Source organism: Saccostrea cucullata, unplaced genomic scaffold (assembly GCF_032062105.1).
Source record: "Saccostrea cucullata isolate Sc308-1 unplaced genomic scaffold, CSIRO_AGI_Scuc_v1 ctg1341, whole genome shotgun sequence".
NCBI classification, from domain to species: Eukaryota; Metazoa; Mollusca; class Bivalvia; order Ostreida; family Ostreidae; genus Saccostrea; species Saccostrea cuccullata.
The window spans coordinates 118,795-140,564 of record NW_026930817.1 but is presented as its reverse complement, the minus strand read 5'-3'; the positions used below and the strand labels follow the sequence as shown (position 1 = coordinate 140,564).

Genomic DNA, 21,770 nt, shown 5'->3' with positions numbered 1-21,770 from the left:
TTTTCTGTGAAATTCCTTAAAACCGCTACTCCTTCTACAGTTTTGGTCTGGCACGAAAGTAGACTACACTAAGATACATAGAATAGTGGATCGGTTTTTGATTTCGATGAACGGTGTTGCCATGGTTAATTAAAAATAAAATTTTCTGTGAAATTCCTTTAAATTCTACTCCTTCTACAGTTTTGGTCTGATTTCAGTATAACTTGGCACACAAGTAGACTACACTAAGATACATAGAATAGTGCATCGGTTTTAAATTTCGATGAACGGTGTTGCCATGGTTACTAAAAATAGAATTTTCTGTGAAATTCCTTTAAAACGCTACTCCTTCTACAGTTTTGGTCTGATTTCAATATAACTTGGCACACAAGTAGACTACACTAAGATACATAGAATAGTGCATCGTTTTTTGATTTCGATGAACGGTGTTGCCATGGTTACTGAAAATAGAATTTTCTGTGAAATTCCTTTAAATTCTACTCCTTTTACAGTTTTGGTCTGATTTCAATATAACTTGGCACACAAGTAGACTACACTAAGATACATAGAATAGTGCATTGGTTTTAAATTTCGATGAACGGTGTTGCCATGGTTACTAAAAATAAAATTTTCTGTGAAATTCCTTTGAAACGCTACTCCTTCTACAGTTTTGGTCTGATTTCAATATAACTTGGCACACAAGTAGACTACACTAAGATACATAGAATAGTGCATCTGTTTTTGATTTCGATGAACGGTGTTGCCATGGTTACTAAAAATAGAATTTTCTGTGAAATTCCTTTAAAACGCTACTCCTTCTACAGTTTTGGTCTGATTTCAATATAACTTGGCACACAAGTAGACTACACTAAGATACATAGAATAGTGCATTGGTTTTTGATTTGGATTAATGATGTTACCATGGTTACTAAAATAGAATTCTCTGTGAAATTCCTTTAAAACGCTACTCCTTCTACAGTTTTAGTTTGATTTCGCTATAAATATTGCAGTTTAAACTAATTATTCGCAAAATAGACTACACAAAGATACGTAAAATAGTGCAATGGTTTTTGATAAGTACAAACCAGTAGAGCTACAGTCTCGACAGAGACTTCTGGTTTAAAAAGTATTGTTTAAAATTGTCCACAACAAGATTAGGCCAGGTAAAATTAATCTTAAGATTCTCATCCTAATTTGCAAAAAAATTGGGGCGGGTGGGCGGATTTTATTTTTTATTTTTTTATAATTGTTAATTTATATATAGGCCTAAGTATCAACGAAACAATGGACGCCCCGTACACATTTTTTTCATTACCTTAATGCAAATATGAATAGATTTAATTCTTTTCATATTCTTTTAAATATCTAAAGAAAATTTTTGCTTTAAAAGTTAAATATTTATTGTTAATTAACAAATTATCAAGTACACACTATACGGCACACCCTGAACAAAATGAGGTGGGGATACCAATTAATTGTGTATGCGTGACTTCTTATTTTGCAAAATCTATATAAATGTTCTATTCTACTGAAAAATCTAGGCCTTCTCTTAAGTCTGTCTACGATGTTGTAGATTTTTTTTTATTTCAAAGCTAAGTCACACAGCTAGAGATCGTTATATATAACTTGACCAGGCGTCATTTTCCTCGTCTATTTTAATTTTTACTTAGTTACAATCTCTCTACATACTTGCTCCTGCCAGTGATGGTATCTATATGTGTTTATGCTATTTTTTCTTCTCTGCCTTCTCACACAAGTACTGACAAATCATCTTTTCCTTGGACACTATTGCCGATTTTTCTCCATTCTTCACATGGCGTTTTTGCTATAAATAGCGACACGCGACTTTTAATACAGATGGGAGATAACTCTGTAAACTTTGACCCAAATTCTTACTGACACATAAAAATACACGAAAATACCCAAAAATCAAAATAAAAAACATCGGGGCGGGACATTTTGACACAAGAGGGGCGGCTGCGGCTTAAGTACTTTCTCTTCCTTTGCTATAAGTTCAAACCAGAATCTCTCGACAAGATTAATTTTATATGGCCTTAAAACTTTAACATTTCTATATATGTGTTAATGCTGCAAGTTGTTTGTCTATAAAAACTAAACCATGTTGATAATTATCGGCAATGCATTTCAAATTTTCCACGTTCGTAATATCCTGCCGAGAAATATTCCCTTATAGGATATAGTGAAAAAAGCGATATCTGATTCTAATTTTCATAAATAAAATTTTATTCAACATGTTAAACAAGAATATAGCAGGTTTACATTTATAATTTATTATTCAATAGTTAAGTAAGTTTTGCCAAGAATCTTGGCATTTAGACGTTGACAGAGGTGTTGTGGCGAAGCGAATGACAACTCTGGGTAGAGATTGCAAAGGGACGTCACTCTCATCAGCGGTAAACAAAATGGTGAACATGCATGGTGAAGAGGTTGGCGCCGAATTATATCCATATCCTGGTGCAGTCTATTTAAAATACTTCTAAGGATGAATAAATTTAACCTTTTTTATCAGTTCAAATTATCAATTATGTAATCAGTTGTGTTCTTCCGATTCAATTTGATAATCGATAGTAAAATTTGTCCAATTTTACAACACTACATTCTTTATACTTCTGGCTGGCAAAGGATGTGAACTTTATGTCACATGAGTGGAGACTGGAGAGATTCAGTCCCAGTTGTAGCTAGATTAGTTCTTTGACAAGAAATTCACAATGGTTGGGTGACTTTTGGCTAATGATACTCATGTTTTATGGATATTTCATATAGAGGATAGAAAAACTTTGCTTCGTTGAAACTTTTACCTACAGTAGTGTCATCCTAGGCTATGTAATCCAATGGGTTTCCAGTCTTGAAAAAAAATGTTTAATAATGATATATTGTCTTAACGTGATATAAAATGTTTAGGTAAATTACCTTTCCTTTCTCTGGTATTCAAATCAAAGTGTTTAAAGGTTTTAAAGAAACCTGTTTCAATGTATGAATAGATTGCTTGTTGATTTTAACATTCTTATGTAATTAAAAGAATTGAGCTTATTCATTATTTTATTTCTGAGTGATCATGATTAATCTCCAATTACCTCCCCTTACAGCTGGGTGACAGGCCTCAAGATGAACTTCACTTTGGGGAGAAATGGTTCCATGGGAAACTGGAGGGAGGTAGAAGGACCGCCATAGAACTACTGAACGAGTACAGTTACCTAGGAGACGGGACCTTCCTGGTCAGGGAAAGTGATACCTTCATCGGAGACTTCTCTTTATCTTTCTGGTAAAAATAAAATAAAATATTTCGCTATATTTTTGGCATTAAATTCAGTTGTTAGTATATAAAATATATTTATTTTTTATACTGTATGTTTATAATTCATTTCCAGTTATCTTTGAAATCAAATACAGTATAGGACTCATCGACAAATGTCACAAGAAAGTAACAATTGAAATAAAATGGATCAGGGAAATGATATTGTACATTTTATGCACTTGATATTCATATTTAAAAACGTTGAAAACTCTCCAGATTTGTAGTACACTGTAGTTCCATTTATCTCTGCTATGCTTTGGTTAGTAGTGGGAAAATTTCTCAACTTATCTCAAGCAACATTAAAAACCAATAACCTAATCTAAGCCAATCAAGAATCATAGCCAATTATTAATATTGTTTTTTTTTCAGGAGAAGAAATGCAGTGGAGCACTGTCGGATTAAGTCTAAACAAGAGATGGGCCAAGTTAAATACTACTTAATAGAGACAACATTATTTGACAGTCTGTATGACTTAATTACATATTACCGTCAAGTTCCCCTAAGGAGCCCCAGTTTTGTGATGAAATTAACAGAACCAGTGCCGCAGCTGAAGAGCCATGAAGACAAGGAGTGGTATCATGACAACTTAAGTCGTGCTGCAGCTGAAAACATGCTCAAGAGGATCCCAAGTGATGGGGCTTTCCTAATCAGGAGGGGCCAGGCGGGGGATAGTTACGCAATCTCTTTCAGGTAATGCTTTTAACAGATACATGTATAACTTGTTCAGAGAAATGTTTGGTTGTTCTCTTCTGCTGTCCAGTTCCAGCTAAGAGTAGAATTGGTTCTTTCCTTTCTATTCAGTGATTTGTATTTCTATTTTACCAAAAAACTCTAACAGAACTAGAATTTGATATTTGTTAAAAATATAGTAAAATTTATATAATAAATGATATTTTAGGGCTGATGGAAAAATTAAACATTGTCGCATTGAATTGGATGGGCGGTTGTTTGCCATTGGATCAGCTCAGTTTGAAAGTTTGATAGACTTGGTGAAATATTATGAGAAAAATCCACTCTACAATAAAGTGAAGTTAAAGATTCCTGTCAGCCAAAATCTGGTGGACACAAAAGGAGCTGTAAGTATTGAACATACATTATAAAAGATGTTTTTCTTTTTTAAAATGTAGAATGCCCTTTTCTTTGTTCATAGATCACTCCAAAGGAAAGTACTCTATGATGGCTTTAATGAAAAACTCTGTAATATTGTATATTTAATATTTAATGGTAATACAATTCTATTATATTTACCATAAGAGATAAATTTTGAAAAAAATCATTATAGCATAAGGCAACAATAATAGCCGCAACATTGATTTGACATATAAGAGTTATCTCTCTTAGTGCAAAGGGTCATTCTTCCTTAACTTTATTTTTTTCATTCTAATTTCAGAAATATTAAATTATTACTTTAAATACTTGTACATATATTTGATAATACCTTAATAAACTGACCTGCATAACGTCGCTAAGAAAGTTTTTGTCTCCCAAGATGCCACGCTTACCTGATGAAAGTGCTTCTACAGCATATATAAACCCAAATGAGTTGTCTAAGGTAAAAGTCTTGGAGTAAGTGCATGCGCACTAGAAATGGAATGAAAAACCAGGAGAGGTCATTCTATGGCATGAATCACTTCATCTTCAATCTAACATCATTATAGTGGACACTGACTGATCATTTATAAATCTGTTAAAAAAAAAATAAATCACAAATTGCATCAGAAATGCTCTGCTCTTTTTTCATAAGGGAAAATTTTGAAAAGTCTCTGCCTGCAACTTTGCTATCCTATAACTCATTGCCCAAAATCATGTCTTTATCATGAAAGGATTTGTTGGTGACATAGTGTTTTCATCATCTGTTTTGTCATCTGTAATTTTCTCTCCATAATAACATGAGGGGTATGCCACATAGTCTGACATGAATGTGATTTGTCTCTTTAACTAACAGCTTGAGTGCATGCTGGTATCTTTTAGGTTTTTCAAAATGGAGATGAGCAGTTATATGGTGACGGAATTTACCACATGCCAAATGAGATTTTTCCACAAACAAAGGTAAACAGGAGGCAGACATTATAGTTTAAGTGTTGTTTGATATTGTGAACTAAATGTAGAAAAATTACCTATGCATATTGTATGTTGTTTTGAAATATTAATTGTTTGGTGGAGGTTTTCATCATTTATTTTTATTTGAACTTGTAAATTAGCGGAATGCACATTCTGACTAAAGAGGATTTATTTCAAGTGTAGACAGAAGCACATTACTTTACAACATAAGTTTATTCAAAGAACAGGGCTTTTTAAACAATGAAATGATATGTCATTAGCAACATGATACATGCCAATTTCTGTCCTTGACCTTTGATTTTCTGATTCTATGATAAATTATCCTAAATATTACAACATGACCTTTAGGTGGGAAAAAACCATAATTTAACCATGAACTTTTGACCATGAAATGAATAGGCTTATACCCTTGGACAAACCACAACCTCTGAAGCAAGTCTGAGAAAGAAAATACAAATAATTAAGTAAGCATATTAGTTGATGGAAATTGAATTGTCAACAAGTGAAGAATTGATTTAGTGTTTCTAAATTTGCTAGATCAAGCAGAAGCTGCTATCCATCAAAGACTCATAATACACAGTCAAGATGTATTCAAAGTATCCTCTCATTTTGGCCCAACAAATACAGTATGTCTGACCTTGACCTTTTGACACCCCCCCCCCCCCAAAGACTCGTTCCTTTGGTGATTTGCTAGGTCAGATCTTAGATATAAACATCATATTGGTTAGGAAAATGGCCCTGCCTTTGACCTTGACACTTGATCCTTTAATCCTCAACAGTAAGGCTAATCTGTATAGCAAATCAAAGGTCAAAGAACACAATGCATTATACAATACTCACATACAAGTGAGAACATATTTCATCATGGAACTTTGTTGTTATTAGAGATACATGTAATAGTAATAAATCTTAAACAGGTTAAGATGTATCTTTGCAATAAATTATTGTTGATAAAGTTCAATTTTTAAAAGCATCTATACAATATATAATTTAAGGTATACATTATTTGGTCATTTTAAATCATTCATATAAACTAATAAATATACACATATCATTATTAACAAACACTATTTATATAAATACACAAGCTTTCCATAGCTCTTTATAATAGTTTCAACTTTCACTTTGGAAATGAATGTTTACAGTTCTATATGGTTTGAGTGTATAGATCTTGCATGCTTAAACTTAATATGATGCATTTTTTTGTGTGTGCATATTATTATAAGCCAAATTTACAGATAAGAAAAGTAGAAATTGACTCATGTGTTCTGTCTGCTCCTCTACTTGTGTCAGGTTTATACTATTTATAGATCAATGATTTTAAAAATAATGCCTTCAGGAAAAAGGTACAACATATTGTATGTAATACTTATATTATAAGATGATTTAAGAGGATACAAGTTTTCGATTTCAGTATAAGCTGGTCCTGTGTAGCACAATGACCAGTGCAACTATTGTATATTATTTCTTCGATAACCTTTTCTGCAGAATTTCACTGTGGTTACTTTTGTCACTGCATTTGCATTTTGCAAAGACTTTATTTCATGTCATGATCAAACTTGCATAGATGATACAACTGCCAGCTTGTTTCAGATGCTCTGCCTGACTTATTTTAGCATTAGCTAGCTCAAACTTGCATGGTTAATGATGCAGACTAGGAGGTCCATTTTTCATGGAAGCAATGGGGGCATTGTGTTTTATAAGAAATTATTATTAATTGCAGGAGATAGAGAGGTGAGAACAGTATAAAGGAAAATAAAAGTTATACTTGTTAATTTAAGTTTTTTTTTTGTTTTCCTAAAACTTTGTTTTAAACTTTAATACCTGTTTTAAAATAATTTTGTTTGTTGACCTTTGTTTATTTTTATAAAGGCATTTTTCTCAATTTTACAAAGTATTTTTATGCTTTTATTAACTTGTTTTCAAAGACTCTTTTGATATGTTTCAAGCATAAGATCTCATTTGTATGGCGGAGAATGTTAAAGTGATTTATCAATGTGTGTTTGATCTTTGTAGCTAAGGGGTCGTGCCTTATATGACTACACGGCCAGTCGAAATGATGAGCTGTCTTTCAGCAAAGGAACCATTATTACAAATATCACAAAAACAGACAATGGCTGGTAAGTATATAGAAATATGAAGGGGACGCCAAAAAGTCCTTCATGAAACTCTCTTTTTATTTGCATCAAATTATACTGCTTGATGATAGTTATTAGCTCACCTGAGCCGAAGGCTCAAGTGAGCTTTTCTGATCAAAATTTGTCCGTCGTTGTCGTCGGCGTAAACTTTTCACATTTTCATCTTCTTCTCAAGAACCACTGGGCCAATTTCAACCAAACTTGCCACAAAGTATCATTAGGTGAAGGGGATTCAAGTTTGTTCAAATGAAGGGCCAAGCCCTTTTCAAAGGGGAGATAATTATGAATCAGTGAAAAATTAATGGCATTTTTCAAAAATCTTCTTCTCAAGAACCACTGGGCCGGGAAAGATGAAACTCATGTGGAATCATCCTCAGGTAGTGTAGATTCAAATTTGTTCAAATCATGACCCCCAATGGTAGGGTGGGGCCACAATGGCCGATCAAAGTTTTACATAGGAGTATATAGGGAAAATCTTTAAAAATCTTCTTCTCAGGAACCACAGGGCCATTTAAACTCATGTGAAAGCATGTGTGTTTAATTTGTTCTTTGTAGGGTGGGGCCACAATGGCCGATCAAAGTTTTACATAGGAGTATATAGGGAAAATCTTTAAAAATTATCTTCTCAAGAATCACGGTGCCAAGAAAGATGAAACTCACGTGGAATCTCCTAAGATAGTACATTCAAGTTTGTTCAAATCATAACCCCCAGGGGTAGGATGGGGCCACAATGGCCGATCAAAGTTTTACATAGCTTCTCAAGAACCACTGGGCCAGGAAAGATGAAACTTATGTGAGATCATCCTCAGGTAGTGTAGATTCAAGTTTGTTCAAATCATGACCCCTGGGGATTGGGGGGGGGGCAAAATGGCTGATCAAAGTTCTACACAGGACTAGATAGGGAAATATTTTAAAATCGTCTTCTCAAGTACTTTAAAGCCTTGATTAGTGATATTTATGTGGAATCATCCTCAGGTAGTGTAGATTCTAGTTTGTTCAAATCATAACCCCCAGGGATAGGGTGGGCCACAATGGGGGATCCAAGTTTTACATTAATTTAAAAATATATATAAAAAAAAATCTTCTCAAGAATAGCAAAGCCATTATTAGTAATACTAGTATTTATATGGAAGCATTTTCGGGTAGTGTAGAATTAAATTTGTTCAAATATAACCACCAAGGGTAAGGTGGGGCCACAATGGTGGATCTGGTTTTACATAGAAAAATATAGAAAAAATCCCAAGATGAAAAGCTATGTTTAGTCATATTGACATTTAAGCATCCTCATATATTGAAGCTTTAAATTTATTCAAATCATGGCCCTTTAGGGTATGGAGGGAAACAATGGGGAATCAAATTCAAATTATTATGAAGTTATATATAGGAAGAAAATGTTTTAAAAAAATCTTTTTATCAAGAACAGCAAAGTCATATGCTGTAGTAATATGAAGGCAATCTCAAGTAGTATTAAAATTCAACCCCCCCCCCCCCTACAGTGAACCTTTTATATATATGCTCAGGTATGTGGCCCCTGGGGCTCTTGTATATTAGTATCTGTTTAAAAATGGTGATATACATATGTTGATATTTTGAGTCATGCTTTCTAGTGGCCATGGAATAATATTTTGGCATATTGTGAAAATAACCGTGAAAGGTCACTTGATGTCACATTTAAAATTTGCTTTTATAAATAGAATGATGAACCATATCAGTATCTCTTAATCATCTGATATACAATACAAATGAGTGTCTCTTTGTACAGGTGGAGAGGAGAGACCCCCACCAGTCGTGGACCCATGCTGTTCCCCGGTCACCTGGTGGAGGAGCTAGAGGAAGATGAGGCTAATGACCAGGAACCCCTGGGAACCCTCCAGAAAGGTTCTGTAGAGATACAAGGCTGCCGCTTAGGTACGAACTGCTGTTCTGTACTACAAATAGCTTCTTTGTACATGTATTTTACTGTTCTATGAAAGCATAAGTTAAAAAATTTATTTCATTGTTAAATTTTCCGGAATTGTGTTTAATATACATGCTATTGTACAGTGTCAAAAGTCTAGATGTTAAGCATTTTCAGTACAAACTTTTTGATTCTTAATTTTGTTGATAAATTGCCCCTTCAGAACGCAGTGGTCGCCCAGACAGGTTACACACATTCAAGATTTTTACTCGTACAATGCCAAACCCAATAGAAGTGGCCGTGGATTCTGAGGAACAGATGATGCAGTGGTTAGAAGCCATTGATCAGTGCACCTCTAAAATGGCAGGGGAGGTCAGTTAGTGTATCAGATATCTCTATTAACTAGATTACTTACTAAATGTACATTCATTGCTGTTTAATTTTAAAGACTTACTAAGGATTTAAAGATTTTTATGAAGAAATCAAGTACTTGTCAATTCTTGAAAAAAAGATTGTATGGAAACATTTTCCTTAACCATGTCAACATGATTACCAGTTTAAAATAGTTTTAAAATCATGTATCCCATTTACATCTATTATTTTGCATCTTTTGTTTGTGTTTTGGATAGAAAATGGTGGACAAATTAATGGAAAAGAGGAAGTGCCTTGCTAGGGATTTGTCAGATCTTATTATTTATGCTGTTGCTGTGCCATTTGATCACGAAAGTATGTTAAATTAGATTTACTCATGCACGCTACTATTTGAAATGGCTTTCAGAGTAGATAATCTGAAGATAATGCTTAAAAATTCTATGTACATTTGTCATTTAATCCAACCATAAATAAAATTTACTCACTTACATCATTACTTGCAGAATTATGCTCATTTGTAATTGATGAGAAAAAAATTTGCCTTGAATTGATTTTTCTTAAGCAAAATGTTATCATTCATTGGACTTTTATGTTGCAGCAGACTTTAGGGAGTTAGCATCATCATATTAAATATGAAGTTAATATATTGTTTTTTTTCCGACAGAGGTATTGAAGAAGATGACTCACATATCGGAAATGTCGTCCTTCTCTGAGATCAAGATTGATAAATACTGCTCACAGGCATTTGCTCATTTCTTCTTACAATATCCTTTTATTCAATAAGATTGCTGCAATAAGGAATCTCCATATTAAAAGTTGTCTAAATTTGCATTTTCATCTCAGCAAAATACTCTTACAGAGAACACATTCTTAATGAATTAACACTGAAAGAGAAGTAATTTCCACTCCTTTTGAATTGTTGTTTGATATGTTGACTTTCATGTAATTTATTTTGTACCTCTTCCGTAAGCCTTGTAAAACCTGTTCATGTAGCTTACCAATACAATGCATTGGTACATATCATCGATAAGATGCAACACATCAGTCATTGACACATTGATCATTTTGTAAATCATATAAATATGCATGTAGTTCCAGATGATCAAGTACCATACGTAACCATAGTGATGCAATTCATTATATTATTTGAAAATGGACCTTAACCTTGTTACTTATAATAGAACTCAGTTAAGTCGCTGCTATCCAAAGGGAGGTCGGGTAGACTCCTCGAACTATGACCCGATGCCGATGTGGAATGTGGGATGCCAGATGGTGGCCCTGAATTACCAGACACCGGACCGTTCCATGCAGCTAAATGAGGGGAGGTTCCTAAATAACGGCAAATGTGGTTTTGTCCTCCAGCCTGATATAATGAGGAGACCAGAGTTTGACCCCTGTAACAAGCAGTCCATTAAAGATGTTGACCCCTTAACCTTATCTATAAAGGTATTGGCAGTTTTTAATTTGATTGGTCAAAGATGCTATATAATGATATGTATACTTCTTTTACAGTTTTCATTCAATTAGAATTAATCTCTAGGGCATAAATAGATGCATAATCTAGATTTGCACTGCATCTCTTATTTAAAGCTGAACACTTGTCATAAATAGGCACTGTCAGACGGGTATATAAACCGTTCAATTTCGTTACACCCGATTGCACACTCGAAACTCGTGGCCGACATGTAGTACCCCTTTCGTGGTCTTAGGTTTTTTGCTTTTATTCTTTGTTTTTAAGTGCATTTTCTGTTTGTAAATAATGTATTGGCCTGTATTTTTCAAGATACTTTTGTCCTGTTTTGGAAAAAACACGTTAAATTTGATAATTTCATCGCGACCGAGCAGCACGGCTTTGTAAGATGTACGTCTACACTCGTCGGATCTCTACAGTGAAATACATTGAACTTTAGCGATCTGCTCCTTATATACGGGTTGTAGGGAGAGCGTTGAAGAACGGGAAATATGGCGGACTATGCCTATTAACGAGTAGTGTTCAGCTTTAAAGAAGGATAAAAGCACTGTTGCTAAAATAGGAGATGAATTTTTTTTAATTTTAAAATATAGTTTGAAAATTTTCCTTGTAAAAATTAAAACCTGATGCAGGTGTAGAATGATGCATATTTATATTAACATGTTGCCTTTACTAAAGATTATTGGTGCCAGACATCTTGTCAAATCAGGAAAAGGAATCATCAGTCCATTTGTGGAAATAGAGATTGCTGGACTTGAATATGACAAGAGTAAATTCAAGACCAACACTATAAGTAAGGAGGACATGTAAATTTTTAAATGAGACAAATTTATATGTAACTTACTCTAAATTTCAAGAAGGATATTTTATCACTTGAGAAAAGTCATATATTTGTTTAAAAAGTAGTTTTAAAGTGTTATTCTGTTTTCAGGCCCACCCAATGGACTTAACCCTATCTGGAAGGACCAGAATAGTGGAATATTTGATTTGATTTGTCCAGAAATGGCTCTGATCAGATTTGTGGTGTATGATGAGGACACATTTGGGGAGCCTAACTTTGTAGGACAGGCCACCTACCCCGTGGTTTGTCTCAAGTCTGGTGAGCCATCCACTGTACATCAGACAGTTGACAGTCATTGTGGGACTTTGATAACACTGCATTTAAAACAAAATTAAATTTTTTAAAAAATTAAAATTTGTCAGAAAAGAGAAAGTTTTTCTTCATGTTTTGATACTAAATTCATTTTATAAACAGACATTCAGCTTTTCTTAAGCCCAATATTATATATATATTTTTTAGGGATGTCAAATCGGTCAATTTTTAGTATTCGGTTACTCGGACGTTTTTCCGATCGAGTACCCGGGTACTCGGTAAAAAGTGTAAATAAAAATGAACAAATAAATTGCTGACTGTAAAACATTGTACAAACTCTTCGACTTGTAGAAATAAAAACACATGCTTTGATAGGAGGTTTACCCGTAAATGTATTTCTGTTGTAACAATGATAAGCACTTCGTGCCCGACGAAATTTAATATAACGTTTTTTTAATATCAGATAAACACAAGAAATAAAATCATTAGTGGTTCACACTGTCTTTGTTTAAAAAAAAATACTCGTTTCATAATTGTAACTCTTTGTTGCAGCTATGTACAGTATCAAGTAGAACTTGAACTTGATTTCTCATAACAGAGCGGATTTACGATTTTCGCACACTTTTTCACTCCAATATTTTATAGTATTACGGGACGGTATTTTGTAGCATCAGTTTTTAAAAGTCTTTGCCTTCAACCATTTGTATTGGTGTGTAATCAAACACAACCATATCAACAAACGCACGTGTAATATCATCTGTCTCTTTTTCGAGAACTTACGGCTTCTCGGAGAATTGACAAAATTATCTAATTTATTTAAACATAATAGACCTTAAACGATGTTCAGTGAAAACAAGTAATTAAAGCAAATCAAAAATAAGGGTGAAAGACAGCCAAAGATGAGAAAAGCCAGGTAACAGGTGCTTGGTCACGATAATTACTATATAAACACTGCCAAAGGCGATAACGGTCATTTAGAGGTGTGGGAACCCTAATTACTGTATGTACAAGTGCAATGAGCATTTTACGTTTTAAAACAGATTGTTTCATGGATTAATAAATAAGCTAAGAAATATTCAGAAATATACATCCGAGTAACCGAGTACTGATTTTAGTATTCGATACTCGGACGTTCGATCGAGTACCCGGTTAACCGGGTACTCGTTGACATCCCTAATATTTTTAGCATATGATAAATGTATGACTTACCTTTGCTGCAATTTTTTATTGACTTTAAGAGTATGTTTGAATTAACAGGTTATCGTAGTGTGCCTCTGAAGAATGGTTTCTCTGAGGAAATGGAGATGGCAGCTTTACTGATCCATGTGGACAAGAGAAATCCAAAGGTCTGCTATGCTTGTAGATAAGTGTATGTAGTGGAGTAAAATGTAACTGTTGTACAGGATTGAGCTGATGTCTTTCTGGATTTCCCAGATGTTCTCAAAAAATTTTAAAATGTACAGGATACTTAGATATATCTTTAAATTATTGACATGCCTACTTCTAGGATGAAAAACTCAATATATTCATAATCTTGAGATTATTTTTTATAGGAGTCTGATGATAGTGAAATCTACTCATGCATACAAGATCTTAGGGACAAAAAGGAAGACTTGCAAACTAACATAAATGAGCTGATGAGAGTGGGGCAGTTTGATCGTGCTAACCGACTGCAAGAAGACCTGAGGGAGACAGAGCAGAACCTAATACAGAAGAGTGCGGAAAGGAGGCAGAGAAAGTAAGGAGCAATCTGATTGGTTGAATGAAATGTGATAGGTTTATTTTTTATTGTCAATGCTAGGGCTCTTAGGATTGATTGTTTCAAAATTTCTAAATCATTTAATTACAAATTATCCGAAAATTATATTCCGAGTCCATTTAAATGTGATGTTGAGTATACTGGGGATTTTTATAAATCCCTATTTTTTTGTATTAATATTTAATTTAAAAATTTTCCCCTTCAGAAATTGAATCTCGAGAGCCATATTTTATGCCTAGAATGGATTTTTTTATGCATGATATAAACTGATTTTTTTTTCATTTTTATTTTGTTACCAAATAATTGTTGCATGATTGTTTTATTTTAAGTCTAACATAATATCCATAAGAAAGTAAAACTGAACATTACATTCACTAAATAAAATTTTGGCTAAATTAACTTAAAATAAATGTAATATTTCCTAAGTGTTTTGAAAACTGCTATTAAAATGGTTTGCTAAAATTTTTAGCATTAAAAAGTAGTCAGATAGGGTAAGTGTCAGCTTATTAAAAGGGAGCATTTTATCAGTTATACATAAATATCTGTACAGGTTTTATCAGCATGTTGAGATGAAGCCAAATTTTGCACCCATTACAAACATTTATAATGAAGAGCTTTATAGTTTTATACAAGTTAGAAGGTGGTTTATGTTCACCAGCTATATTTTAGTGCTTTTACTTCACTGCAACTGAAGATGGTGTATATGGTTATAATATACAGAATACCTGTAATCTGGATATACATGTATATACACTGAAGACAATGTGGTTTTTGGCTGAAGAAAAAAAGCTTGTAGCCCCATTGAAAAATGTGCATGTACAGATATAAGAAACCCCAGATACCTTATTTCAGAATGAATACAACTAGACACTTGTTTTACTTTTAAGTACAATTTGGAATTAAGTCCCTTGATGAGATTGTGTGGTGTCTTGATGCATCGTTAATATCTTTAAAAAAAAATTGATCAGGAAAATACAGGTTTGTCTAGGGCAAGGACAGTGATAAAAAGAATATTGTGTAGAAGATAATCATTTCATTTAATTTGGTATTGTCAAAGAGCATGTAAAACAGTGTGTGCCATAGTAGTTTTACGTTTGATGTACACTTTCAGGTCCCACTTTTAGATGGCTTTTTCATCGTGAGTTAGAATTTCTAAGTTGAAACTGTTCCTTTTTTTCTGGACAGTTCAACTACATTATCACTACTTTGCTTGTAAAGCCTCCTAACATGTTCTGTGCTACTTTGAAGAATGCTCAAGATGAAAAACATCTTACACGTGTACTGATTAACTGATGAAAAAAAAACAATTAAGAAGCATTTTACCCTGCTAGCTTAATTTATAGAGTTTCTGTCTAGGTTTAAAAAATTTTGTTTAATGAAGCAAATTAATTCAGACAATACATACAGTATGTCTTTTGTGCATGCATCTATTTGGTCCATTGTGACCATAAGACATTTATTTTTAGGAATTAATTGAAGGGAATAGTGTCACTGCTGCCTCTTATATAAAAAAGATAGGCTAGGGAATTAATTGAAACTTCATAAAAATATAATAGGACTATGGATCACAATTTGATCAATAATTGTAAAATGTATGTATGTGGGTTTTTATAGGGGGGAGGGGTTTATTTAAGCATTGAATTCATATTTTGGGATGTCTTCGGTCCTATAACACACCTGGCCGTGCCGACAAAATAAATAGTGCTTAGCGCGGTATGATAATTTGTCGGCACGGCCAGGTGTGTTATAGGACCGAAGACATCCCAAAATATGAATTCAATGCTTATATTTACATTCCCTAATTTTCCTTCTTCATAATTGCTTATTTCGTTAATCTCAAATGTGAATTTAGCGCCCTTCAAAACTGTCGTGGTTAATAGATGTAAGAGCTGTTTGTGACGTCAAATGACGTTAGATGACGTTGCAAAGTTAAATGACTCAAACAAACATTGCGAGGAAAAAAGTGACAAATTAATTATTAACGCACATTACCTTAATTTTTACGTTAATTTTTCAGGGTTAAAGTTTTTCATTAAATTGAAATAGAACATTTTACATTTTAGTGTTCTTAGAGTATTGAAAATGCATATAGTTCCTACTTTGTATTCTAACGCGCGGTGACAAGGTTTCGCATGTGTTATAGAAATTTAAACGTCGTGGATTTCTAATGGATTTCATGAGGAAAATTACACTAAATGTAAATATAATATAGAGTGTTTCCCTTCCCATTTCAATAATCAGAGTCTGTTCAGAATCAAAGTAAAAAAAAATCTGCTGGAGAAAATTTTTCAGCTCACACATTTGTCTATACAAAATTATCAGGACAAAGTCATGTTTTTTTTCTGTTTCCAACTATTCCAGCTTTCATTCATTTATAGAACAAAGTATCAGTGAAAGCAAATTTGTGAATGGCAGGTAATATTCGAATTAAATATGCACCTTCATCTATGCACTTACGCTCTTGACACATTTCATTTGTACCCAGATCTGAGAGTATAGAGTTAATATAAATTATAATTATTACCTAGCTTCTGCAACTTTCACAATATTGAGTTAGATTCCATAGACTGTGAATTAACCTATATGTGATCAGAGAGTAAGCTTATTTGACCAGTTTTACAGTATCTGGCTTGAAGTCTCGTTTCTCTTCACACCTCACTGGTAATCCCTCTTGCTCTTTTTTTTTCTTACAGTAATGGCCAGTAACTTCCATCTTGCTTCATAACCAACCATATATAACGATGCTTTTCCCATTTCTTTTCAGGAAAAAAAGACTTAAAATATTTTCTGTATTCTTATATTATAAGTTTAAAAAAATGAAAAGATGTTTAAGAATCACTTATCTTGATTTTTTGAATATATTTTATTAATTTAATGAAAAGAAATATAAGAAATTTTTTATTGTCATTTTTATGGAATTTAAATATGTGTATCTATTAAATTGTCTAGGCTGGAAACAATAGCAAGTTTGTTTTCAACTGTTATGAAATTGTTTATTTTATGTCTTCAGATTTGCCAGTAACCGACCCATTGTATATAGCAGGAGCTCAAATAGCTGAAGATGGACAACAATTGTTGACCTCGAACTTGTGCCCTTTCATCCTTACCATCTGACCTGTGATACACTGTTGCCATAGCAATGACCTCTGCATATGCTAAAGTTTTAAGAATGCTGAGTTATCTTTTTTGTTCATGTTTTATTTGTATTTACCAGAATTTTGTGATATGTTGTGCATTGATGTCAAATTTTGCAGTGACTCGTAATATGAAGGTGGTGCATGATTGTTATTTAGATGTCTTTGAATTCTGTATCTATTAATTGTATTTTCTATACCAATACCCGTATTGTGTTATATGGGTGTCACCGATTATAATAATTTCATAGCTTTAGTGACATTTTATGAATTGTTGATGAGGAATATTTTGGATGAGATTAACAAAACCAGCTGCTGTTGCCTTACCATGAAGTAAATGTCACAGTGGTTTTTTCTACAATGACTAATTATTGAATATAAAATATGTACATATAATAACTATCCAGTATACATGATAGTGCTAGATTTTGTTAAACTGTAAAATTGTACAGGAGTAGGTTTTGTTAGGCATGAAATTGTATGACATACCTGTATGTAAATATTGTTAATGAATGTATTAATTGTACAGAAATCTGAAGAACCATTCTCCTTTCTGATTTTAATTGTTAGACTTGTCAGATTTTGTATTTGTCATGATGCCAAAATGCTGAATCCAGTGGCTTTTTAAAAAATCTAAAGTTGTAAGCATTTTTCTTAAATGAGTGAGAACTGCTGTGTGTACATACATGTATTTGTCTATAGCTAGCATTTGAACTTTGAAAACATATTGTATAAAAAAAAATTTCCCTCATTTGTGTGAACTTCACCAATGATACATATACCACCTGCATAGGTCACAATAAGATTCTTCACAATGTCAAGACTTAGTGATATCATTACTCTACCCAAACCCTTAAAAAATGTTGTTATTTAAATGTCAGGCTTGTGGTTAAACTTGATGTAAATGGTTTAATACAATATGTAATAAACTAACCAATGAGATTATCCCCCCTAAGAAATGTTCAATATAGACTCTAGATATATTAGAAGTTCACTTTTTAAATTTTGTTCTTTGCTCATATGATTTTGTTTATTTTCTAGATTGAAGTCTAGTTTTGACATTTTGTTTAGTTTATTAAAACATAAATGACATACCTATTTTGACATTCTATTGTTACCTGCTGGTTCATAGCCTATCACATTCTTTGTGTGATTGTGAGGTGAACTGGTCTCCAATATTTGGTCACAATACTTTCCCTTTAATGGAAAAGTCAGTTTTGTTCTCACAAATTTAACCATTTGGATAAGAAAGCCATTTTCTGATTGGTTCCCATTGCAAGGTCATGAACAAATGAAATAGTCTCTTTCTAGCCCGACTTTTAAATAGCAACTTTTGACAATTCAAGGGTTTGCTTAGAGAAAATATTGCAAAACTTAAGGTAGTGAAGATGAGGAAGTATAATTTTGCATAAGAAATTGAGCATAGTACATTTTAAGTTTAGACTCCTAGAGTAACCTGAGACAAAAGTAGTTGTACATTTGTATTTGGATACAGGAATAGGGACATACAGCACTGTGTATGTAAGTTCAACTGTCAAGTAGTAGATTAAGAAGTTTGGAAAAAAAAACATTTTTATCAGGGAATTTATTTTGTTCATGGGCAATGATCAATTAGCCAAATAGAAGATGAACAAATCTAATATTAAAGTTAGTGAAATACTGACAACAAATGGCAGAATGTTAATGTATAGGTAAACTGTTATGCATATGTACATGTACTTAAAAGTTTTAAATTATTTTTACAGTATTTTTTTTCAGCAATGGTAAATTTTATTTAGGAATAAAATGAAAAATATGTGAATTTTTATTGATATCATAAACTGTGAGAAGAGCGCAGAAGTTTTAAGCATGTTGAATAGAGATTTAAAACTTAGAAGTAGTCCAAAGTGGCATTAATACATGTATTTAGATTTTTTTGAAGAAATGTTTTTGTCATCTTTGAATGTAAATTCTGAATTATTAGTTTTGTGTAAAAGTCTGACAGAATTATATAGTTGATGTTTGATTACATTTTTAGTACATTTTTTTCTGTACATGACAAATTCTTTGCAAGTTTTCTGAATAATTTATGATACTAGTATGCAGCAACAACAGTAAAAACAAACAAACAAACAACTTTTTTTACTTAATGAACAGTAGACGTTTAGTCTTCAAAAGCTTCAAATTTGCTCATACAAAATGTAATTTGTATATTAACCTCCATTGTAATCTAATCATGACAATACTTTTTCAAGTGTTTTAAAGGAGTTCAATATGCAGCAATTGAAAAAAAAAATCATTTTTGGCTTATAGGCTACAAAAACTTCACATTTACTCATATGAAATACATACTGTAGATCAATTGTTTCGTTAATTGACCTCCATTATCTAGATGAATTAAACGAGAAACCAATGACCAATTTGTTCTTTGTAAGATCATCTGTCTGACATGCTCATCATTGTAGGAGAATTATGTATTAAAGAGTTACCCCTCTTTGAGACCCCTTGCTTCAGCTTTTGTTTCCAATAAATGTTTATTAACTAATATAAAATTTATATTAACATCAGTTATAATGTAGTTTCTTTTTTATATGAATATTTTCCTGGGTGAACTCATTTATGCTCCCATATTTTTTATTATATACGTGATGTTTATAGGGTTTATAAAACTCTTTGTCTCAGGCTACAGACACAAGCTCTTATGTTACGTATACTTGTTGCTGATTATTATATATTTTCTGAGAAAACCATTTTTAACATTCACTTCATTTTTTGTGCTAGAGAGGAAATTTTCTTCTGCCATGGAGTATACTGGAATATTTTAATGAAATAAATTTTGTCTATTCTTAAACTAAAAAGAAAGTTTTGCTTGGTAAGGGCTATTTATATTTTGTTGAAATAATCAAACCAGTAGTGACCTATATATTCTTAATATATATAGTCCTGGTCAAACTTTTAATTTTCCAATTGAGACCAATTAATGAATAAGACAAAATTATTACTAGTATTTTGTGAAAATTTTCCAGAATGCGGAACCTTTAACCTAAAAGATACAATAAAACAGTTATATTCAGAAGCATCTAATTTCTCTTTGTAAAATTGTGGATATGTAGAAAAAATGAAAATATTAATTATGGTTATGTTAATTAACATTACATTATTCTTTACCTGAATTTTGTACCATCAGATGTCAATAAACATATTTTAAACAAATCTTTCTTTGTTACTTGTAATTTGATATTTTCTTTATACAGGTAATTAGCAGGTTTTTATTTGAAGGGAATATAAATGATAATGTGTTAAACCGACAGGAAAAGCACAAAGTAGTTGTAGTTACAGAGCAAAAGTACATGTTCAGTAATAGAATCTGTCATGGAAGAACCACGTACTTGGCACAGTCACTCGATGTTTTAAAGATTTCTACACATGATATTATGATATCAAAAATTTCTTATTTATTATAGCATAAGTAATTTTTGTAGGAGAGGATTTTATTTTAAATATTATTTATTTTCATAGATTATTTTCATAATCTTATTATAGAGACAAGTAATAATGTTGTGGAAAGGGTTTTATACTTCAATAACTTAACGACGTATCTTAACAGTATATAATTTTTTTCTAAGATTTTGTCATTCAAGTATTACTACTGTAATATGTTTACTCAAACAAAAAATGGAGGTACCTTACAAGGCATTTGTGCAAGATAACAAAGGTAATGTTTCTTATATAATCTTTTGGGCGAAAAAAAACCTAATTTTCCAAAATAAAATTTTATATTGTTTCAATATTTTTTGAAGACGATAAGAAACTGGTTTAGAAGTCAGAATGTAATTCAGTTGAAAATTTTGAATATTTATCATACATATAAATAAAACTATACAAAACAGATTAGATTTTGAGGAACATATCGTCTGATCTTAATAATTGAAAACAGAGTTGGAAAGAAATGAGTTGATTATTAACTTTTTTAATGGACACTACGTCGCCTGATGACCCCCTTCTTATGCCAAATATTCCTACTATTATTATGTTCCCCAAACGAAGTTGGGGAACATATTGTTTTTACTCTGTTTCTTATTATTATTATTATTATTTTTCTTCTTCTTCTTCCTGGGTACTTTTTTGTCCGGGAATGATCTTGTAAACTGTTCGTCCGAGGTAGGTAAAACCTTTTTAGGGTAAGTAGACATGTTATGCATATTTGCGGAATCAAGGTCATTTTGCGCGCACGTGCTTGCAAGAGCGCGCACGTGCAACACTTGAAATAACCAATATAATAGATATAGTCGGAACTTTTCTATTTTTTGATAAAATGCTTTGAAACTTATAATGTAAGGATACATTAGTAGTATAGACAAGATGGCATGGTCAAAATAGCAAGATCTCACGCGCATGCACGTGCGCTTTGCTCTGATTGGCTGAAACTAAAATCTCAATATCTTTCTTGTTTCTTGTCATACTCTTTTGAAATTTTGAACATGGTCCTACATTATGAAGATCTACAGCATGGTATATTAAAATTTTAATAAAAGCATGCGCATGCGCACGTGCTGTAATCTGATTGGCTA

At 32.4% G+C, this 21,770-nt stretch overlaps 1 protein-coding gene across 1 annotated transcript in view; it reads left to right on the top strand.

Moving 5' to 3' along the window:
• LOC134230193 (1-phosphatidylinositol 4,5-bisphosphate phosphodiesterase gamma-1-like) overlaps positions 1–20,412 on the top strand; it is a 40,872-nt gene extending 20,460 nt beyond the window's left edge. The window contains exons 17-33 of the mRNA XM_062711963.1: positions 3,087–3,262; positions 3,665–3,985; positions 4,194–4,371; positions 4,785–4,847; positions 5,267–5,344; positions 7,373–7,476; positions 9,257–9,402; positions 9,615–9,763; positions 10,021–10,117; positions 10,428–10,527; positions 10,936–11,209; positions 11,913–12,027; positions 12,166–12,333; positions 13,585–13,673; positions 13,881–14,065; positions 16,448–16,501; positions 17,097–20,412. Coding sequence (XP_062567947.1) covers positions 3,087–3,262; positions 3,665–3,985; positions 4,194–4,371; positions 4,785–4,847; positions 5,267–5,344; positions 7,373–7,476; positions 9,257–9,402; positions 9,615–9,763; positions 10,021–10,117; positions 10,428–10,527; positions 10,936–11,209; positions 11,913–12,027; positions 12,166–12,333; positions 13,585–13,673; positions 13,881–14,065; positions 16,448–16,501; positions 17,097–17,145 — 2,346 coding nt within the window. The 3' untranslated portion in view covers positions 17,146–20,412. The remainder of the gene's footprint in view (positions 1–3,086; positions 3,263–3,664; positions 3,986–4,193; positions 4,372–4,784; positions 4,848–5,266; positions 5,345–7,372; positions 7,477–9,256; positions 9,403–9,614; positions 9,764–10,020; positions 10,118–10,427; positions 10,528–10,935; positions 11,210–11,912; positions 12,028–12,165; positions 12,334–13,584; positions 13,674–13,880; positions 14,066–16,447; positions 16,502–17,096) is intronic.
• Positions 20,413–21,770: the final 1,358 nt, after the last annotated feature.